The sequence below is a fragment of the Podarcis muralis genome, chromosome 2 (genome assembly GCF_964188315.1).
Source record: "Podarcis muralis chromosome 2, rPodMur119.hap1.1, whole genome shotgun sequence".
Taxonomy (NCBI): domain Eukaryota; kingdom Metazoa; phylum Chordata; class Lepidosauria; order Squamata; family Lacertidae; genus Podarcis; species Podarcis muralis.
This window is the reverse complement of record NC_135656.1, coordinates 15,967,237-15,990,638: the sequence shown is the minus strand read 5'-3', so window position 1 is coordinate 15,990,638 and position 23,402 is coordinate 15,967,237. Positions and strand designations below refer to the sequence as shown.

Here is a 23,402-nt window from a genome sequence, read left to right as displayed (position 1 = left end):
AAGCAAATCTGAACCAAAGTTAACCCAATTCTGCAACAAGGAAAACCTAGCCCTGCAACTTGTAAAAAAAATATATGCTTATGTTTATAATTTAATTCATTTTATAATTTAATTAATTTCATTTGAATCTCACCTTTCTTCCACCAAGGAAGTTGGCACCATACCAGGCATTTCTAGCCATTCTCCCATCTAGTGGTCCCTCAACAGACGCACTTAGCTTCAGCCAAGGTACTGCATTGCGAGCCTTCAGCCCTTGCCCCAGGACATGTTTTTATTACTTTGCATAATCAACTGCATGTTTTTTTTCTATTCTGCATAATTTATTCTGCTTCTACGTGCCACACAAAAGCGCAAGAGCCTATATGGAGCTTTGAAGACACAACTTTTGACCACAGGAAAACACTCCTGAATAAAATGTGATTTCAGGAGGCACTGGTTCAATAATTTCAAGCCTAACTACAAAATATTAAGGACTATAAACTTGCTTTGTTTTCTAAATACAAGCTTGAACTTCTAAGGATGCTGATTCCTACATTATGTGCTTTGTCTGTACTTGCACAAAATTGTGGTATACACTAAGCCCTACCTGTATATTCACTCTTCACTTAGTATCCAATTTTCATGTTAAACATACAATGCTCGCTCTAACATACCCACATAATTATTTAAGGCCCATCAGTCCATGAACCTAGCACTGTTAATTATAGTTTTCTTCTACTGTCGTTTCAGCTGCTAATTAGCAGTCACACTGGGTATCAGCTCAGTGTTGCATGAAAAGCAGAGGAGTTATAAGAAGAGATCAAACTGCTTTTTTGTAGATAAATAACAAGGTTCTAAAATTAGCTGGAAATCCCCAAAGAATAAAATATACTTATTTGTAGCATTGCTGGGGGAAACTCACCGATGAGCAAGAATGGGAAAATTACAGAGACTATTGAAGCCTGGGGGAGCAGAAAGATTCATAAGTGTTTCTTCCATTTTTTCCCCTTCTTGTTTTTCTCCTCTTCTTTTCTGTTCATTGCAACGGGATGAATGTAACATGATAGAGGGATTTTGTGCCAAACATTTTGAGCTGTGACGAACCGACAACTGAAGATGCTGAACGTTCTTTACTGGCTAGCCAAATGGGATGTCCAATGTTTGGTAGCAAATAAATGTAGGGGCTATAGGTAGGGACCTCTTACAAACAGGCAAAATACTACAGGCAAATACAGACAAAGATACAGACATAGTGTGTGTGTGTGTGTGTGTGTGTGTGTGTGTGTGTGTGTGTGAGAGAGAGAGAGAGAGAGAGAGAGAGAGAATGTGGGTGGGTGTTTATATTTCAACTGTCATTTCTTTCATGGCTTTGGTTCCCAATTTTCACAAGTTTACAAAAAAAAAAAAGGTCTGTAAGAACAGCATGCTTGCCATGTTGGTCCCAGAGGGTGAGACTAACAAAGAACTAAAACATACTGTCATTCATTCAAATGGGCCCAGACATGGAAATTTTTCTCCAAAAAAATGATGCATCTTTACAATAACATTCAGGTTTGCAGAGGATTACAAAATAATGGAGAACAGTCAGAAATACACTTCACACCCAACGGCTTCACTTTCAATCCTAGACATTTTTCTCTTGGGATAACCCGTAACATTAAAAAAAGGCTTCAAAGTAAACTAAATGAAGTAATGGGGGAAGGACCTGGGGGAAAGAGACAACTACCTTTCTTCACACTTATGTGTCCCATACACAAGGAATTAAGACTTTTAATGCGTATACTCAAAAGACTTCCAGAATAGTTGCTTATCCCACTCCAGTACTTATCTCTGAAGAAACTCTATTCTAAACAATTGTTTTAGTGTATTCTAGAGAGAATGCAAGCAATGGATTTATATCAGCACTAATAAGTTACAAACCACAGCACTTACTTCCACAAAGGGTTGCATAGCTTACCTTGGATAACCATATGAGATATAAGTGAGAGTAAAAGAGCAAAAAAAGTATTTTAGAGTGCTTCAATAAAAGTCCTGCAGCTAATGGTACAACTATAAAGTAGCCTAAGCCATGCCTTGGGGAGAGGTTTGTGTAGTCCAAATTCAAAATCATTTAAGAGTTTAGATTCAAGAACAGAACTGCAATTAAATGGTTTGGGACCTGTCTTGCCTCAAACTGCTTATTCTGGAAAATCAAAAATGTGATGAAATAAAGAAAAAGAGCTGGCTACCACCCTCTATATTGAGGGCTGCTCAACCCAGACCTCAGATGGCCTCTTCCAGTAGTTTCAGGTACATATTGAAAAGCACAAAGAGAGAGAACCTGAGATTCAATTGTATATCTGTAAGACCTGAAATTGGTAACAGAAAATCGATTAGCCAGCTCAAAGGATTCTTTTTCTTGGCAGAGATCTCCCTGAATCTTTTAGACTATTTCCACCCCCACCCTTATACAGGACTATCTTCAAAATTCTGTTAGGCACAGCTGGGAAGTCAACTTGGACCAACTCATGCCGGTAAACATTTAAGTACTATACTTGTAAAACAGTGGGGTCAACAATGTCATGGCAGAAATACAATACTGAAAGATTTTAAAAATTAACTATGGTCAGCTCAAGGGCACCTTCTACACATTTTTGCCCGCAAAACTGCGGGGGATACTTGATCTCTGCTGGAAATGTCAAATTAAATAAGCATTAACAGCTTCTACAATCCACATAGCAATAACTTCTCTCCAGAAGAGTTTACGCAGTTTGTTTAATGCTAAGAAACCCAAATATTGACTGTAACAATCTTTGGACTAATACCAAGCAAAGGTAATAGGACACTTTAAAAACCAACAAACTGAAAATAGAGTGCCTAGCAGAGTCTACCTAAGGCAGGGGTCTGCAACCTTTAAGACAAAAAGAGCCACTTGGACCGAAGAAGAAAAAACTGGGAGCTGCAAAACCATTGCGACATTTAAAACAGTAGAGAGTGTCAGGGCACACAATGCGCCTCCTCCCCTCGCTAGTATCCGCCCCGGAGCTGCGGCAAAGGTGTAAAAGAGCCACATGCAGCTCCGGAGACGCGGGTTGCTGACCCCTGACCTAAAGGCTCCAATTCAGCACACATGTATCTGGGAGTAAGTCCCACTTGAGTTTACAAGCACTTGCTTCAGAGGGTTGCACTGTATCATACTTTGGCACTGAAGGTAACCCATTCAAATGTACCCTATTCCCACTCGCAATTTGCCACCTTTTAAAAAAGGTATCCAGAGACAGAGAAGTGAGAGCTGGACCATAAAGAAGGCTGATCGCCGAAGAATTGATGCTTTTGAATTATGGTGCTGGAGGAGACTCTTGAGAGTCCCATGGACTGCAAGAAGATCAAACCTTAAGGAAATCAGCCCTGAGTGCTCACTGGAAGGACAGATCCTGAAGCTGAGACTCCGATACTTTGGCCACCTCATGAGAAGAGAAGACTCCCTGGAAAAGACCCTGATGTTGGGAAAGATGGAGGGCACAAGGAGAAGGGGACGACAGAGGACGAGATGGCTGGATACTGTTCTTGAAGTTACCAGCATGAGTTTGACTAAACTGCGGGAGGTAGTGGAAGACAGAAGTGCCTGGCGTGCTCTGGTCCAGGGGGTCATGAAGAGTCGGACAGGACTAAACGACTAAACAACAACAACAACATCCAGAGACAGCTGCCAGCCTACAAGCAAAGTGTACTTGAATGCGAGTGAGCTGCAGGGCAACCAGGTTTCTCTATTTTGGTACCCAAAGCAGCACTAAGCAAGCACTATATCCAAGTTCACATAAAAAGGTAAAGGTAAAGGTACCCCTGCCCATTCGGGCCAGTCGTGTCCGACTCTAGGGTTGTGCGTCCATCTCACTCAAGAGGCCGGGGGCCAGCGCTGTCCGCAGACACTTCCGGGTCATGTGGCCAGCATGACAAGCTGCATCTGGCGAGCCAGCGCAGCACACGGAAACGCCGTTTACCTTCCCGCTAGTAAGCGGTCCCTATTTATCTACTTGCACCCGGGGGTGCTTTCGAACTGCTAGGTTGGCAGGCGCTGGGACCGAGCAATGGGAGCGCACCCCGCCGCGGGGATTCGAACCGCCGACCTGACGATTGGCAAGTCCTAGGCGCTGAGGTTTTACCCACAGCGCCACCCGCGTCCCCCAAGTTCACATAGGAGAATATAATTCTTTCCCCAAATGTAAGACTGATTTTCAGGTAATCTTAGGCATAGGCGCCGACCCCATGGGGCCTGAGGGGGCCCGAGCCCCCTCAAAAATTTTATTGGGGGGGCTCCGCCCCCCCAATAATTTAAAAAATTATCGCGCGCCTTGGCTCCCGCGGCCGGCGAGGGGAGCCCGGGCCGCGCGCGGCTGCTGCTGCCGCCTCTCCTGGGGGCGCCGCCTCCCCGGGCGGGAACGCTGCGGTTGCGCGAGGGAGGAGGGCGGCCCCCGGGGGCTGGGAGAGCCGGGCTGCCGTGGCCGAGAGGGCTGCTCTGCCGGGCGCCGCTGACATAATTTAAGCAAATTATCGCGCGCCTTGGCTCCCGCGGCCGGCGAGGGGAGCCCGGGCCGCGCGCGGCTGCTGCTGCTGCCGCCGCCGTTTGTGGTCATGGCGGAGCTGCCGCCTAGGGAGGAGGGGAGAGGGGGCTGGCGGGGGGGGGGCAGGCGGTGAAGGGGGCTTGGCTGCGCTCTCTCTCTCTCTCGCTCTCTCTCGGGCTCTCTCTCTCTCTCTCTCTCTCTCGGTCTCTCTCGGTCTCTCTCTCTCTCTCTCTCTCTCTCTCTCTCTCTCTCTCTCGGGCTCTCTCTCTCTCTCTCTCTCGGGCTCTCTCTCTCTCTCGGGCTCTCTCTCTCGGGCTCTCTCTCTCTCTCTCTCTCTCTCGGGCTCTCTCTCTCTCTCTCTCTCTCGGGCTCTCTCTCTCTCTCTCTCGGGCTCTCTCTCTCTCTCTCGGGCTCTCTCTCTCTCGCTCTCTCTCTTTCTCTCTCTCTCTCTCGGGCTCTCTCTCTCTCTCTCTCTCTCTCGGGCTCTCTCTCTCTCTCTCTCTCTCTCTCTCTCTGGCTCTCTCTCTCTCTCTCGGGCTCTTCCCGCCCAGGGCTTGTGGGCATCTGCTCTGAGACGAAGATGGAGGTGACTTCCCTTAAAGGTCATGGAATCATAGAGGTGGAAGGGACCCAAAGGTCATCCAGTCCAACCCCCAGCAATTCAGGACTCACAGCTAAAGCATCCCTGGCAGATGCCCCCCCCCCCGACCTCTCCCTAAAAGCCCCTTCCCCTGTCTGACTGCTCTCACCACCAGAAAGGCCTTCCTAATGTTTTGTGGGAATCTCATTAAGCCTACAGAGCTATATATGCAAATGGATCTACTTATTCTTTCCCTTGAAGATACATTGATTTGTTTGTTACTGTGGTTTCGATCAATACTTTCCAAAGATCTTTACATTTGTCCATGCATGATCTTTGTCTGAAAGCTCATGGGTTGCAGGAGTTGTCATAGGAGGTTATATTTTTGTCCTTCCAACTGTTATGGAAATTACAGGGGGGGGGGGCATCTTTAAAGTTGTTAAATGTTGCAAATATTATGCCTGAATGTACCCTTTCAACTTGACAGCTCAGGGAAGTTACCTAGATAAAATCCTGTAACACAATGTATCAGCCTTAATCATTTTGCAGATGTTAAGGGGGGGGGCAGAGCCTGCAGCCACCATCCCTTTCCGGTGGGGAGGGGGCAGAGGAAAGACAGGAAGCTTTTCCCTGCAGAGTTAGACCCCTTGGCTGCGTGGCCCTCGGGTCCCTTCAAACTCCTGGGCGTTTTGCTGGTGGGGGGCTGTGTGGGGCCTGGGCGATGTCAGAAGAGGAAGCTTGCAGGCCTGGTTGTCTGTTGGGGGCAGCAGGAAGAGGCGGAGGGCAGGATGTGCAGCCCCTGCCTGGCTTTCCTGTGGGACCAAGGAAGCGGCTGGGGGGGGGGGGAACTTGGCCGCTGGCCTTTGTTGCGGAGGCGGCAGTGTGGGAACGCCAGTCCCAAGGGCAGCCTCTGGGGTCTGGGTGCCGCTGCCTGTCTCCTGCCATGGACTTGGCGGGGGGGGGGGGGGCTGTGCTATTGGGCTGGCAGAGACTTAACGGGGGCTGCCTCTCCCAGCCAAAGCTGACCCACAAAATTGCAACCCAGTTTGTGTGTTTGTGGGGGGGGGGGGAACCAGCCTGCACAGGGTAAGCCCCGATGGGGCTCCTGGGCTCCTTCTGATGCATGAAAATTGGAGGTTGTCCTTTACAGCTCAGCTCCCCAAGGGGCTCAAAGCCTCCCAAGTCCATTATCAGTCGGAGACGAATGAGTGGAAGCTGGAAGAAAGGGGGAATCTTTATTTTTCTGTTGAAACAGAGCCCTCCTTCCCACTGACATTTGCAAGGAGGGGAGGACCCCAAACAAAGGTGTGCAGCAGCTTTGAAAGACTTTTCCGGCTCAACATCAGGAAGAGCTTTCTGACAATAAGAGCTGTTCAGACGGTCTCTGCTCCCTGGGAGAGGCTAGGTGGCCATCTGTCAGCGATGCTTGAGCTAAGATTCCTGCATTGCAGGGGGCTGGACTAGATGACCTTGGGGTCCCTTCTGTCTCTATGATTCTATGATTAGCATAATACAAGCATCTCAGGAAGAGGCATCTACCAACAGAAATCCAAGAGTGTGGCTTCTCTCCTGTCTGTCAAGGGACCTGCAGATGCTGATTGCCTTACTTGGCCAGTTCCTTAGGACTGGTACATACAGTCATACCTCGGGTTACAGATGCTTCAGCTTAAGCATTTTCAGGTTATGGATGCACTGAAACCCAGAAGTACCGGAATGGGTTACTTCCAGGTTTCGGCACTTGTGCATGAGCAGAAGCGCTAAATCACAACCTGTGTGTGCGCAGACGCAGCAATGTGAGTTGCGAACACTGCAGGTTGCGAACGTGCCTCCCACATGGATCACGTTCGCAACCCGAGCGTCCACTGTACCTTGGTTCTCGAACAGAATGCGTTCTGGGAGTCCATTGGACTCCTGGAACCATTTGAAAACCAGAGTGCGGCTTCTGCCAGAGGAGCCCCCTGCAGCCAATCGGAAGCCGCGCCGGATGTTCGCCCTCCAAAAATCATTTGAAAACCAGAACACTCACTTCCGGGTTTCGATTGTTCAGAAGCCGATTTGTTTGGGAGCCAAGGTGCTCGGCTTCTCAGGTACAACCGAACCTGAGTCCTTGGGGGCGCCGCCTCCCCGGGCGGGAACGCTGCAGGTGCACGAGGGAGGAGGGCGGCCCCCGGGGGCTGGGAGAGCCAGGCTGCCGTGGCCGAGAAGGCTGCTCTGCCGGGCGCCGCTGACATTGGAACTTAGAAAACTTCCCGGGGCAGGACCCCGGTATGGGCCCCCCCAATATTTTTTATAAGTCGGCGCCCCTGATCTTAGGTACAATTTCAATGCAGTGCTGTCACCCACTGACATTCCCCACACCATGGTTAGCTGCCATTCAACTCACATGCAGTACAGAGCCCGCCACAAGAAAATCAGCCAATGTTATCCACACATTCAGCTGTAGCCAAGGACTCTTGAATAGCTAAATGCTTTCACAATCCCAGGTTCACACATTATCAATACACAATAATTGTAATGGAAAGAAACAAATTATGATGCTGGGTTTCAACCATGGTTCATTTAATGTGACATGTGAACCAAGCCGTTACTTTAGAGCAACAAAAGCTGAGTCATTTGGTTTTCAAAACTGTCAAGAAACCAAGAATATAGGTATTGCTTGCTGCCTTCAGGAGTCAAAGCCTAGCAAAATTGGCATCAGCAGACCAGGGGATTGGGGTGGAATTAGGTGTACAAACTACGAGTTATCAGCTATACACTATTGAGGGGGAGAGGGTACCATTACCTTGTCACTGACTAGGGAACTGGTCACAAAATGTGTCCATATTTGAACAGTCTCATGTTTTGGGGATGGCAAAGTGGGAGGGCTCAACCTCTAAAATAAAACAACGAAATACTTTTTACAATGCTTGGTTACTGGGGATAGAGAGACTCTGACTTGTCATGAATTGTGTGCACTAGGCAACAGGTACTTCTCACACCTGCACAACCTTATTCCACACAACAACATTACAAAGGGCAACCGATACACTACCTGGAGGAAATAATCTCATTACTTTCCAGTGGCAAATACTGCAGCTTGAATATAGGGGAAATGCAGTATTTTATATTGGGGGAAAGGCATTTAAGCCCTCCACAACAAATGACCCAAAACTGCACATTTATGGGGCAATTAAAAATAAACAATCTGGCAGGACCTGGAGACAGGGGTGCCAACTTGAATAAATTATTGCCGGGCGGGGGGAGGAAATAAGCCCCGCCTTGCATAATCAATCACAAGATGTGGCACATGCATACCATTTGAATGGCAATGAACTTTGGGAGTCCATGGTCCCCTCAAATATTTTACTGGAGGCAGGAAAGACTTTGGCCCCTAGGAACTGACTCCTATGCTTGGATATGACTGTTTTCCTAACTGGAGTTTTCTATAGAATTAAAGACCCAAACTTTTTTTTTAAAAAAAAGCTGTCCAATATATGCCTTTTGGAGCAAACCCAATCCTGAACTACAGGGGAACAAAGAAAGCAGCAATTATACTGCAATGAAGTGGGGAGGAGAGGGAGCTGAACTTCCTGTAGGAAATCTGTATGACATGACATTTATGCTGACTAAAATAAAAGCAGCTGACACCTTGTCTGTATTTTGGCAGGGTTACCAGGTTAGCTATTTACTTGTCTGCTGCCTCCTCTCTACTCCACCCTGAACCCCAGGATCATGGCTGTGTCTGGGCTTGCTAGAAATGAGTCAGTTCACTTTTTTTAAAGGCACTTTGGCATGCCATTTGTCATACCCAATCTGTGCACCATAATTGTGTGTGAAACATGTCAAGTAAGGTGTGTGGGCAGCCTTGCCACTAACACACTGCAATGACTCCCCTATTATATAAATGGACATGGAGGAATAAATTCCATCTCTGTGCAGTGCCCGGTTTGCTTTAGCTGGCTGGCAAATGATGATGATGTTTATGAACATCACTCATTCCTTTGGTTGCTCTTACACTTACCACTACAGCACAGCTATTTAAAAGCAGTAGCTAGGGATGCTTCATTAATGGCAGATGGACACCCTCTACCCACTCCTGGCACAGGGCAAGGTAAAGGCTGATTCACCCTGTGGTAAATGTCACATACCGTATTTTTCGCTCTATAAGACACACTTTTCCCTCCTAAAAAGTAAGGGGAAAGGTGTGTGTGTCTTATGGAGCGAATGCAGGCGGGAGGCTCTGCTCAGTGCTCCCTTTAAAGAGCCTCCTGAAGCTGGGTGGTTTACTCCTCTCCTCAAATTTATGCCAGTGTGTAGTGAATGCCAAAAAGATCAATGGCAGGAAATTGGCAAGAATCAATGCAAGCATTTGGCTGCCTAGTTTAATTAACAAAGCAAAGGAATATGATATACAACCTTACCCTTGCCCTAATTTCTTCTACTTTTCCAGAAGGACAATGCGGTTTATTTGTTTATTTATTTAACTTGATTTATTAGATGGCCCATAACTGTGATTCTCTGGGTGATGTACAAAGAAATGTTAAAGCAGGATGAAATCTATATCATTATCAGCCAAGATAAAAAAAAACCCACAATGATAACGCTACTCCGTTGGCACTGGACATCAGTAAAACTTCAACTGAGCACTCCTCAGTGCTGGAGGAGTTGTAATTCACCAGGCATTTTTGTTCATAAGTGGTGGGATTGCAAACCAAAATACCTATTCTGAAAGGATATATTCACAACACTCACACTGATTACTAATCATCATCTGGAGTTGGACCCTAACCTAGCTTTTTTTGTCACTGGCTAAAACATTTCTGTACCCTTACATATAAAAACTCTGATATTGCTCCTATTGTCAGCCACCAGGGCAGAAATATACTGCTTTATCAAAGAGCTCTCCAAGTGGTGTACAAATAAAATTGTAAATAAAACACAGCTAAAATCCACAAACCAATTAAAAACAAACGTACATAAAATCATCATCATTAAAAGAAGAAGAAGAGTTTGGATTTGATATCCCGCCTTTCACTCCCTTTAAGGAGTCTCAAAGCGGCTAACATTCTCCTTTCCCTTCCTCCCCCACAACAAACACTCTGTGAGGTGAGTGGGGCTGAGAGACTTCAGAGAAGTGTGACTGGCCCAAGGTCACCCAGCAGCTGCATGTGGAGGAGCGGAGATGCGAACCCGGTTCACCAGATTAGGAGACTACCGCTCTTAACCACTACACCACAAATCAATAAAACTTTTTTTAAAAAATAGAGGTCACTCAATTATTTGGGTAAGCTTGTTGAAACAAAAAAAGCCTTTGACAGGCGTCTAATAACATGAAGATAACATGATCACTATCAGTACTTGAGTACCTAAACAACTCATGAAGATGATACCAGCAAATTTTGATAACCACATGTCATTAAATAAGCAAATAAGATGAAGTTTACTAGGACATGATCTACTTCTATCAAGTGCTGAGTAAGCTGCCTGCATCTTCACCTTTTAAGGAGGGTGCACTGATTCAGGCCACTAGAATTGATCAGCATGTCTATCTCTAAACATCTCAATTTTGGCTCCAATTTTCAATTATTTGCCTGAGGGTAAGCACAGGGCTGGCCCAAGACATTTTGGCACAGGAGGCGGACCACAAAATGCCCCTCCCCATACACACACCAGCCAGAGAAGAAGGGGTCAGTGAAGATCTACATTGGGAGCAGGAAAGGGAGAATCAAATCAACCTTACCTGATGGTTGAAATTGGGAATCAATGGCTGTTGCGAGGGGGGAAGGGGACCTGCTCTGAACCACGGCAAGTGGGTGCAGAGCCAAGGAGACCCCAGAGGGCAGCCCAGAAGGACCTCCTATAGGCCACTGTAGAGGCAGCATGGGGGGGGGGGGGCTGTTGCAGTTTATTTCCTGGGGTAAAATCCTAAAAAAAGGTCAACAACCTTGGTCGGCCCTCGCGGCCCTTCACTTCATCAAATCTGGCCCTTTTTGAAAAAAGTTTGGACACCCCTGCCTGAGACAGTCACCTCATATTGCCTCATCAGTCAGTCAGTTTTATTGCACATAGCCAAAGGCTGCCGCAATGTACACAGAATCATTCAACAATTAAAAGAAAATATACTGGATTGATACATCACGCTGCCCAACTGATGGGCAGATACGACCTCTCAGTGACTGAGATCAAAGAACTTCCCTTATATTCCCAGAAAAATATATTTAAGGGCAGTGGCAACTAAAAACGATCTAAACTCTATGTACGCCCCATTATATTTTAAACTTAGAGAGGCCAATGAACATACATCTTATTTTAATGAATTGACTTTTGCACAACTTTGGAAAGCTTTTACAGAGTTACGATTAAATACAATAAACTCTGCTTATAGAGATGGGAGACATAGAGGCATACCAACAAATGAACATATTGCCTCATGGGTAGGAGGAGGTGTTGATCTGTTGCCCTTGTGATTAAGGTTAGTAGAGTCACACAGTCAGGTTATGCAAGGAGCTGACATGCGAAGCAAGGAGCCACACGTGAAGGATTCTGCTTCCTGGTAGCAGACAAAAGTTGTGCTCAACTTTCGCATCCCTTTCAAGATGAGGATTTGGGAGGCTGCTTTTCGCCTGGTGTTTCTCAGTGCAAGGATAACCTCCAAGGGAGTGGGGAGGAGAGAATGTGCACACCCTTGTGTGAAAATCATGCAAGCATTTATTATGCCAGGATAACAGAAAGATGCTGGTTTCTCCCCCACCGGCCGGAGCTTCTCTATATTCTGCATGTCTTAGTGGTGTGGAAAACTACAAGTTCAAATCAAGGATAGAGGAAGGAAGACATTTTGCCTCAACCCCCACGTGAGTTGCTCTTCCTTTACAGCAAGCGGCACATTCAAAAGCTGCATGCTTCCTCAACAGTTTCTTCAAAGTTCTAAGCCCAATTAAACATCTCACTTCCAAGAAGCGATTTGTTTTTCTCCTATTCCGGCCTGGAAGCAAGGCCATTCATTTTCACTGGCAGCTAACACACCTGGACGGGAATGAGACTCACTGACGGCTGGCTCTTTGTGCCTTCTATAACAAAAAGCAGCCAAGCAAGCTTTTGAGATTAGGGGAGGAGGCAGGCTGCATAGTATTTACAGTAAATCAAGCACTGCTGTACTGCTCCCTGACAAAGCAAACAGGAGTCAGTTAAGCCTGACAGATGTTAGGTGGCTGTATTTAGAATTCCCTTCAGAATAATCCTGTTGGATCTGCAGTTTTTGTTGGCGGGATCTTCTAGATAGGCAACGCGGTAGCAGTAGTTTTGTTGGGGGTTTTATGAGCTGCTGCTGAAGGTTTAACTGCCATTAGTTTTTAGCTGCATCTCCCCTTTAGTACATGGAAAGGCATCTCATAAACAAAATGGCTGACAATGGGGGGGTTGGGGGGGGAACTGGCAGAACTGTTCCTTTATTAGGCCTCAATGACAAACAGTCAACAATGTGCTTATTCATAATCAGTAACAAAGCCAGAGAGGCAGATGTGAAAGGAAATGCATATGGATGTTATAGGTAGATCCATGCTTGTTGGCAACTTTGAGTTTAGTAGCAATTTAAAAAACACACACACACACACACACACACACACACACACACACACAAATATACCTGTATGAGATATGGACATTTATTTAAAATTCCTAGAAGCCAGCACCACAGTTAGGCTCTCAAAGCCTCTGCATGCTGGTCTTGCATCTTATAGAAGAAGAAAGATGGAGCTTGAAAGCAGACATATGAGCCATCATGAGGCCTGTACAGTGATCACAACACTGTACAGTGGTGCCCCGCAAGACGAATGCCTCGCAAGACGAAAAACCCACTAGACGAAAGGGTTTTCCGTTTTTGAGTTGCTTCGCAAGATGATTTTCCCTATGGGCTTGCTTCGCAAGACGAAAACGTCTTGCGAGTCTTGCAATTTTTTTCGCTCCCCCCCCTTTTTTCTAAGCCGCTAAGCCGCTAATAGCCTTTTAGCCGCTAAGCCGCTAAGCCTTTAATAGCCGCTAAGCCGCTAATAGCGCTAATCCGCTAATAGGGTTGCTTCGCAAGACGAAAAAACCGCTAGACGAAGAGACTCGCGGAACGGATTATTTTCATCTTGCGAGGCACCACTGTAGTCTGAAGGTGCAGAGCTACACATATGGCAGTTCCTGTAATTCAGGGCAGATTACACTCGACATTTCTTATTTCAAATCCATGCCTGAACATGTATTTCATGCAGTACAAAAAGTGGGGTGTATAAGAAGCAGCCTTTGTCTTTTTCATCTACACTGAATAGTGATGATTTTATCCAGCGCAAACCAGTTGAGCTTTGTAAGAATGTACAATATGGGTTAACCGTTAAGGGAAATGATTCCACTAAAGTATGTCTAAATAAGTAGTCTAGTGGCTGAAAAGTATTATTATAAGCCACTATCATAAAACAGTCCCTGTTGTCCAAAGAGTGTAAGGGAAAAAAATGTATATTGGGGAATAAGCATGCAGAAGATAACACAATTGCCTAGTGATGTAGACCAACTTCTTTGGGGGTGGCTGAAATTATGGTGTATTAAAAAAAAAAATCAATGGCATTGACCTACTTATTGATCCGCTTGCATTTGAGAAAGGTGATAAGAAGACAGGTTTCGCTATGGGCGGGGGGAGAGGGGAGAGCAAAAAGAAAAGGTAAATGAACAGAGGTTGGTTATTTGAAAAAGTTGCCTAATACAAGCCACAAAGATGCTTGAGAAGAGCCTGCTCGCACCACTATAAATGCTATTCTTAATTTTTACAAAATAAAGGCCTGGTTATCCAAATAACAGTTGTAAAAAGCTAGATCCATTCCCTAAAGGGAGCCATGCAGAAGTAATAATATGCAGTTAGGAACATTGTATTTAGAGACAACACACAATCAATTTATATGTATGTATGTATAGTATGTGCATCAGGCAAAATGATACACAGTGCTCCAATTTCTTCCAGGAACAAAATCTTCTGAATGAATGTACATCATTTTCCAAACACTACAGCCCTGCCCCTAATGCACATATTGATCTTGGAATATTTTGATGGCTGGGAATGCTATACAGTGGTACCTCTGGTTACGAACTTAATTTGTTCTGGAGTCCATTCTTAACCTGAAATTGTTCTTAACCTGAGGTACCACTTTAGCTAATAGAGCCTCCCGCTGCCGCCACATGATTTCTGTTCTCATCCTGAGGTAAAGTTCTTAACCTGAGGTACTACTTCCGGGTTAGCGGAGTCTGTAACCCGAAGTGTTTGTAACCCGAGGTACCACTGTACTAGAAACTACCACCAGAAAGAGGCAAAAAGGAAGGGTTTAGGAGTTCATAGGTTGGGAGAACAAAGAGGTGGACATAGACGAGTCTTTCATCATGATTGCTGGAAGCCTATCGCAGATTCTGCTTTCTGAGACTTTACCATACAAACCACCACATGCGCACTTGTTTCTTCAATGCCATGTTGCTGAAATTTTTATATAGGATTGTTAAACAGCAGCATAATAATGGTTGTACACATTTAGAGGTTCTATAAATAAAAAGAGTTAGCAATTAACAAGATGAAAGAAATGAAAGACCCTGGGATTGACTGATGCTTTTAATGAATAGCCCTGAATTGAGTCACTAGCAGGAACACCCCACTGATAATAGTTTTACATTGCCCTTCATTTCTCATTACAGGGTCTTCTTGGTGGTGGCTCCAGAGCTGTTGAGTTCTCTTCTAGTTAATCTTCATTTGGCCCCTTCCATTCTAGAAAGTTGTAAAGGCCACAGCAGCTGTTGCTGCTTCACTATGGTCCTTCCTTCTAATTTAGCATCTGTGTGTCTAATTTTTATCCACACAATGTTTCATATTTTGCCTGATGTTCTATTGTTTTTCATTTTTCTCTGAAAAATGTGAATGTTTGGGCCCAGAAAACCAATTGAATTAAACAAATAGGTGGAAAATAATAACCATTCACAAATGTCATTTTCCTTGCACCCTGTTTGAAACCTCTATTTATATTTTATAAGCACCACTGCTCAACAAAAACTATAGCATACTTTTGTTATTGATCTTTTCTCTACTTCTTGATAAAGACTACTTAAATCCTGATATTTACAGTCTAAAGCATGGGCAAATCTACCCAGCTGCTGACAACCTGCTGAAAGGATAAATTTCCTTCTGCTATGGTAGATCAGATGGGGAGCCGGGTTCTGCAAACATGGCAATATTGCACACCTAAAGCAGTATTTTCAACTTCAGCCAGTAAGGGGTGCTAGTGTAAACAAGGACTCAACCTGCACCAGCAAACCCAAAGGAATGAGATTCTGAAAGGGGAACCAATGCTTTTCACATTGCAGTCTGGAAGCGGCTTCCTGTTAGGACAAGAAGAGGCAAGAAGCAAGCAGGGCAATGCGTACGGTGCTAGGGAACACAGGTGACTAAGTCTGAGAACCAGGAGTGACAGTAAATGTTACCCCACCATCTTGTGAAACCATATCCTTGGGAAGTGCTCTTCTACAGCCAATCTGACGACAGACAGTCCGTCCCATTCACCCACCCTTCTCGGCATAGCTGTCACTCTGCTGCAGAGATGTCACTGAAGCATTGATTTGCTAACCTAGCAGCCCCAGGAATTGAAGCCAAAGGTGAAGGCTCACGGGATCCTTTGAAGCCCACAATTCAAAGTGTGCATATACACTTGCTACAATTTGATTGCAGGCATACAAAAACAACAATAACCAACCCAGAGGAACAGCACTAGTGAAGAGATTCACGTTGCTGCTTTTCTTCTGCATCCTGTAGAGAATGACAACGCTAATCCTTTGTCCAGAACAGTCCAACATTTATCAAGCCAGCTGTGAATACCCATTTGTTTTGTTCCCGAGAAATGTTCATGACCGTGTGCTTTCGTCCCTCCCTGCAACAAGGAACCCTGCATTTTAACACCCCCTTTCCTATTTTAGAGTGATCCTTTCTTTCCTTTTATTTTTTGCACTATGGAAGTTTCTTAAATCTGCTGAAAATTAGAAGTAGAAATACACTAGCAATATAATCTGAAAATATGAATACGTAGACCAGCTAACAGGAAATCCAGCGTAAATGACCTCCTAGACAGGAACGCATAATTGAGCTCTACAAGCATGGCAGCAAAAAAATCTCAAATTTAAAACTTCCTCACCATGACAGCACAAGTAGTCAACTGTCACTTTCGTTTTTGTGCTTTAATCGTTTTAATTAAAAATACTATGTAAACATGAAAAATAACACAAACGACCTTCCAAATTAAGTCCAGAACTACTTGCTCATGAAATGCTTTCCTGGTCTATCTGGACTCACATGATATTTACATAATATCCACATAGCATCAGAATACTCATAACATTGTAAAACTCATGTAACTTCATAATACTCACATAACATTAAAAGCGGGAGGGGAGATAACACAATTTACAGAAAATTCACTGCCTGGTCAACTGGGAGGCAATTCTTACTGTCTACAAACTGACATAAAACGAGGCAGGTTCTTTTCATTTCTTGTTAACGTATCTGGTACTTTATTTAAAAGGTTTATTTACTACTGCCTTTTATTATCAAATGTCAAAAAGGTTTACAGAACATATTAAAATGATATAAGCATAACAACTGAGCAGAAGCCTCTACTATTATCCCCATATTTAAAAGATGGCACAAGGGCTACGAGTGAGAGCCTATGGCTTATTCTAAGGCCACCAGGGAGCTGAAAACTAAACCTGAGAAACCCAGATCATACTGTCAACCAAAGGAGCAATCAAAACCAATGACAGTTAACTGGTGAAGAGACAGCACTGAAGAGGAATGGGTCAGGGGTCCTGGAAAAGCTTTGCCAAAGTAGTGGGTTTTGAGGAAACATCTACAAGAACAGTGGGAGATGGGACTGGAAATGTGCAGTGCCTTTGTGGCACCAAAGGAAGTTACATTATACAAGAACCAGTGCTTTTTTGCCCAGAGGGTAATCAAGGGTATGCAGTACCGGTACCTATCTTTTTGTTGTTAAAAAGTGTGGCACTTACTGTAACAACTTCACAGTGAGTACCAGCACCATTTTTCCCTAGAAAAAAAAGCACTGACAATAACTACTATTAAAGGTAAAGGTACCCCTGCCCGTACGGGCCAGTCTTGACAGACTCTAGGGTTGTGCGCCCATCTCACTCTAGAGGCCGGGGGCCAGCGCTGTCCGGAGACACTTCCGGGTCACGTGGCCAGCGTGACATCGCTGCTCTGGCGAGCCAGAGCCTCACACGGAAACGCCGTTTACCTTCCCGCTAGTAAGCGGTCCCTATTTATCTACTTGCACCCGGGGGTGCTTTCGAACTGCTAGGTTGGCAGGCGCTGGGACCGAACGACGGGAGCGCACCCCGCCGCGGGGATTCAAACCGCCGACCTTTCGATCGGCAAGCCCTAGGCGCTGAGGCTTTTACCCACAGCGCCACCCGCGTCCCTATTTATTAAATGTGTATGCCACCATTCATCCAAAAATCACAGGGTGGTTCACACAGAAAAATACAAAAAGAGGACATAAAATACAGGATAAAACAAAAAGAAGCCAATAACCGCCCTCCCACAACACATTTATAGGCCACAGAATGTTAATCAAAGGACTGGTTATAGAGATACGTTTTTGCCTGGTACCTAAAGTTATGTAATGAAGGAAGCAGGCAAGCCACCCTGGGGAGAGCACTCCACAAATGAGGAGGAGCCATGGAAAAGGCCCGTTCTCATGTTGCCTTCTTTGCTGCCTCCACTGCCGTTAGGTAGACTTGATCATGAGCCCTCACTGGTGTTTGATTGCATTTGTCTGGAATTTCCCTCCACTCACATTTAAGCCATCTCCCAGTTTGTTTTAAACTACATTTGTTTTAAACTGCATTTGAAACAGAGGAGAGGAAGTTGAATTGACAGAGATGCTATTCCAAGCAAAGTGAGGCAGAAAGAGGAAGCATAACTGATATAAATTTACAAATAGGGAAGGGGAGAAAAGAAAGGGTGATAGTCACAGAGTGAGAACAGCATAAAAGCAAGAACCAGAAGTTTAATTGAAGAAAACCATCATTTGGCAGATTATGATCATTCTCTAGCAATAGGTACAATCGAGTATGAAGTTAGATGGGCTTTAAACTCCACTGATTTCAAAGGGACAAGTATGCACATGTGTGTACAGGTTTGCAAGGTTTTATTTTCTGCAGGGGTGGAGAATGCAAATGTACATATGACTCACATTCAAGAAAGTTGCTTGATTACTGTAGCATGACAAGCCATTTAGTATAGTGCAGAGAGAGGTTTGGATGACAAGCCATGAGGGCTTTGTGAATCTAATCATCATGCATTGGGAAGAGGACTCTACTGCCTGACCATAGGAAACACAAATAAGACTGAGGAAACACACTTGGCTGAAGCTGAGAAAAGGCTGCTCAGATTGGAACTACATTTACTTTCTCTTGACCAAAGAGCGCAAGATGTATTGCAAGGCACACCAAGCCATGCGAAAACTGAACTGATCCACATCGATGTATGCATTTGCAAGCTACCTCTTGACAAGAATAGACATTGGAAGGGGACTTTGCAATTAATAAGGATAATGTGAGAGGAAAGTTTCAAATCCAGAGATTTGTTTCACACTTCAATTAAATCTCAGCCTCAAGCACCCTCAAATCCCTTCCTGCTCCCTGTACCATGCTGTGTCTGTAATTTAGATTGTTTGCCTGCGGCAGGGGCTGTCTTCTGTTTTAGTCTTACAGCACCCTAGTACGTTTTAGACATCTTAGGAATAAATCATAAAATCCAAAACTGTGTGATGATTATATTACAATAGGCACATTATTTCCTATACAATTGTTCAAAGCAAAATCTTAATTTTTACAGCAGCCCTTAATGACATATCTTTTAAGGGTCACTCTGTTGACTCTCGCTGCTAAAGTTAAGCAATTTCCTTTAATCAGAATCCAAAATAGATAAGGTGCTATCTTTTATCAGACCACCTTCGAGGAATTTCCTTGACACAATGTGGCCTGGTAGTTTTGCATGAAAAGAAGCCTGGAGTTTTAACCATCACTGTGGCACACCTTTCCTGGGTCTTATCTGCTAATTGGAAACAGAAAGTCTTACTGCGTCAGAAGGTGAACAGAGGCCTTAGTTTATAGTGGGAAATGCTTTGATTTTCTTTTTCTTTTTTAAGAAAAAGAGGCAAGCATAATTGAATAGTATCTCTTTCATGCTCCCTACAAAAGTAGAAATACAGCAGATTCCAAAACTAAGGACTTCATTCTACATTACTCATAAATGCTCTGTTGGCACTGAAATGAATGGGAAATCTGTCATCAAGCATTGCTGCACAGGGCACACCTGAGTCACAACGGCAGCAGTAAACCCCACCTTAATCAGCAACATGGTTTATCCTTCTGCCTTCTGCCAGTGCTCTGGTTGACTCCTTTGGCAATTAAGAAAAAGAAGGTGTTGGGATGGTTCACTTACATTTCTTCTCCTAGTTATTAAATAGAATTTAAGCAAGGAAAATAAAACCAAGTGATAAATAAAACCAAGTGCAAGGTGACAGGTATGCAAGGGAACAAAGAGCCACACTAGCTTTCAAGAGGTCCTTGGATTTAAACTCTTAAGATGAGAGAAAATCTGCTGAGATTTTAAGGGGCTCAACATGCAAGCTGCAGCTCACTAGATCATGTCCCTATATAGAACCACGTACAGAACAAAGTCTGCCCTCCCCAACATAGGGCTCGCCCACACTTCCCTTTGTCCCACAGATTTATTCCCTTTGGTCTGCAACTTCTAAGCACAGGTCTAAGAGGTTTTTCTTTAACCTACCACTTTCCCTGGGAAAATCCTCTGTTTACCGCTGAATTGGAACAAATGTCTATCTGCAGAAAAACCCGATAGATGTTTGCTCCAATTCAGAAGTAAGCAGCAGGTTTTCCCGTGTGACAAAAGAAAAACCTCTCAGCCAAGGAGTCATGAACCAAATGGAAGTGTGGATAAGCCTATACAGTCATACCTCGGGTTAAAGTTGCTTCGGGTTAAATCTTTTCAGGTTGCGTCCTGAACGGGTTACTTCCGGGTTTCGTCACTCGCGCATGCGCAGACACTCAAAATTACATCATGCACATGCGCAGAAGCGGCAAATTGCAACCCGCACACGCACGGGTTGCGTTCTGCTCAGGATGCAAATGGGGCTCCGGAACGGATCCTGTTCACATCCAGAGGTACCACTGTAGTGCCTTTCAGATGTTTAGGACTACAATTCCCATCACCCCTGTCCATTTTGACATGCTGTCTTGAACTGCTGGGAGTTGTGAGTCCAACAACATCCGAGCATCAGATGTACCCTCTCTGAAAATGAGGTGAGTTATTTCGTGGGAGAAGTTTTAAACACATTTCCATCAAATCACTGTAATGCAGCCTTCACGTGCCAGCACATTCATTTGCCCTACAGCTTTTCAGTTTGGTTACAGTTCGCTAAGTTCATCCCCAGTGCCTTTAGGCAAAATCCAGACACGCCCAATGTCCACTGAAAGCAACACACTTTAAATACTAAACTGTGTACTGGGGCCTTCAGTGCATTTTTCTAAGTTATTCTGGTGAACAACTCTAAACACAGGATGAAATATAAAATGTGTTCACCTTTAGCAGGTTTCACAAGCATATGAAGCTGACAAAGTGGAGTGAGAAAATGTGAGAATTTAAGAGACAAATGTTTTTTTAAGGGTCCAGCTTCTATTCAGGTATAGTGAAACAGCTTATTTGTATGCCAGAAAACCCAGCTGTGCTACTTTCCAGATTTTCCATGCAGCTTAGCACACCTGGTTAAGAAGAAGCTGAGTTGGAATTCCCCACCCCCCTCTCTTAATGCAGCCTGAATTATGAATTCTAAGCTCTTTTGAAAATGCAGCCCTACGGCATATTTAATATAACATGAAAACTGCAAAGTTTTTCTCTTTTCTGCCATTGATGAAATCACCTTGAAGGTAATGATAATCACCATCAGCCCAAATGCACACTGACAAAGCAAAAACAATTCTGAAGCACTGACATTCAATGCCCTTTTACCCTTATTCTTCTTTGGCATAAATTCAGCTAATCAACAGCTAATAACAGTAACAACTGCATCACAAAACTCTCTGCATATACAACCAATTCCCTCCACTGTAAAATGGCCTTGAACTACAGTTTCCCTTAAAAAAAAACAAAAAAAACAAAATGGTAAGCATCAATACTACAGTTATTTTGTGTTAAGCTAATTCTTCCTACCTCTGGGTGGATAGTACAATTATTCTTCATTAATTAGCCACCCCTGCTTGTAGAACATTCTCAATGAAAATTAACAACCTTCACAAAGCATTCTCACTGAAAGTACAGAATAAGCTCATTGGTATTAATGGACAAGATGATCAAAATGTGTATGAATCATTGGGTGACACTCAACAATTCGCAAGTGGATTTCTTCTCATGTAACAAGATTGCCACTCTGTCTCCCTAAACCACAGAGCCTAGGGCTTGCCGATCAGAAGGTCGGCGGTTTGAATCCCTGTGACGGGGTGAGCTCCCGTTGCTCGGTCCCAGCTCCTGCCAACTTAGCAGTTCAAAAGCACGTCAAAGTGCAAGTAGATAAATAGGTACCGCTCCAGTGGGAAAGTAAACAGCGTTTCCGTGCGCTGCTCTGGTTCACCGGAAGTGACTTAGTCATGCTGGCCACATGACCTCGGCCAGTAAAGAGAGATGAGTGCCGCAACCCCAGAGTCATCCGCGACTGGACCATAGCTGTCAACCATCCATTATTTGGCGGGAAACTCCCTTATCTCAGCGCCGTGTCCCGCTGCTGTCCCTTATTGATGATGTCCCTTAAATTTCCTGGGTTTCAAAGGAAGCAGCTCCCCTCCCTCCCTGCCGGCCTATGAATTGCTTTGGACCCTTGAGAGGAGAGCGAGGGCAACCATAGAGAAAGCAGTTCAGAGAGAGGAGGAGGAGGAGGAGGAGGAGGCGTGGCAGGTGTTCCAAGGGCTAACCATAGAGGGGGAAAGCAGAGGAAGGACCGCAAACGCTTCTCCCATAGATTTGTAGTGGTAGACTAGCATAGATGGTCTGATCTGCGGGTTTACTTCAGGCGCTGTTCTCCCCCGCTTCCTCCCTCCCCACCTGATGGAACTGAGAGCTGCAGATGGAGCACGAGAGAAAAGATACAGAACTGCAGCAGCATCTTCGTAGCTTGGACTTCGTTTTGCGCATAAAGTGGTTGCTGCTTTTAGTTATTTAATTGCAGTGTTTTGTCAGCTGGTGTCTTGAGCAGCAATCTCTGGAAATGAAGGGCTAAAAACCGGCGCTGCTCTCCCAAATTATCTGGTCCCTTTTAACTTCATATTTCAGCTGGTTGTCTAAAATCCCTTTTTTGGCTGCTGGTCCCTTATTTTTGAGACTGGTGGTCCTGTATTTTCAAATCTGTAAGTTGACAGCTATGAACTGGACCTAACGGTCAGGGGTCCCTTTACCTTTACTTTTACCTCCCACCCCATCCCCAGTGGTGTAATGGAGCAGAGATGGGCACCACCACTTATTTAACAGCCGGGGAATGAGATTATCTCCTGGGATGCTACTTGCCAATCTGCCACATGTGCCAAATAAACAAGCTGTCTCCTGTCCCCCCAAAAATCTACGCTAAGCAGAGGAAGAGGTAGGTTACCCTTAGAATGCATGCTAAGGGTTAAACTCAAGACTTGTTTTGAAAAATTCCACAAGTTCCTTTATTTTTAACCAATCAAAATGTCACAAAATCATGAACAAGCTCTCATTCTTACTCAGGTGCCAAGCAAAGCGAAGTTGGGGGAGAGAGAAAGAAAAAGCTGTCTTGAAGCCATAATGGCTGCACTGGTCCAAATTTTAGCTTTGTTGAGAATGGGTGTCCCTTGCATAAGCATTAACTCTCCGAGGCAAGAGCACGTCTTATTCTGAACTCTTAACACAAGGCTTACCTTGGGTCTGTGGAAAATATGGAGCCAACAGCTTTGCCCTTTTCTTCTCATACCCCTTCTGCGTAATGTCCCCTAAAAGAAACCAAGGAAGCAGAAATCAAACATGTGTTGCCACATTTGGAAAAGAAAAGGAAAGACCTAAAAAGTGTTTGCATGACATTTGGACCCCCCTTTTTTTTGTCTCCAGCAACAACAGTATTATACAAGCTATTATATTTGGCAATTACCCTCAAAGCCCTTCACTGTTGTACCAGATGGTGTGAAATGGTTTAAGGTTGCAATTCTAGACATACGTG

General features: G+C 44.6%; 1 protein-coding gene across 4 annotated transcripts in view; it reads right to left on the bottom strand.

The window, feature by feature from the left end:
- The window catches only part of DIP2B (disco interacting protein 2 homolog B), a 184,910-nt gene that overhangs the window by 76,594 nt on the left and 84,914 nt on the right, over positions 1-23,402 (bottom strand). For 3 of the 4 annotated variants that reach the window (XM_028710881.2, XM_077923935.1, XM_077923933.1), the window contains exon 2: positions 23,107-23,178. The exons of the other annotated variant lie outside the window; for it this stretch is intronic. In XM_028710881.2, coding sequence (XP_028566714.1) covers positions 23,107-23,178 — 72 coding nt within the window. The remainder of the gene's footprint in view (positions 1-23,106; positions 23,179-23,402) is intronic. 4 annotated transcript variants of the gene reach the window in all.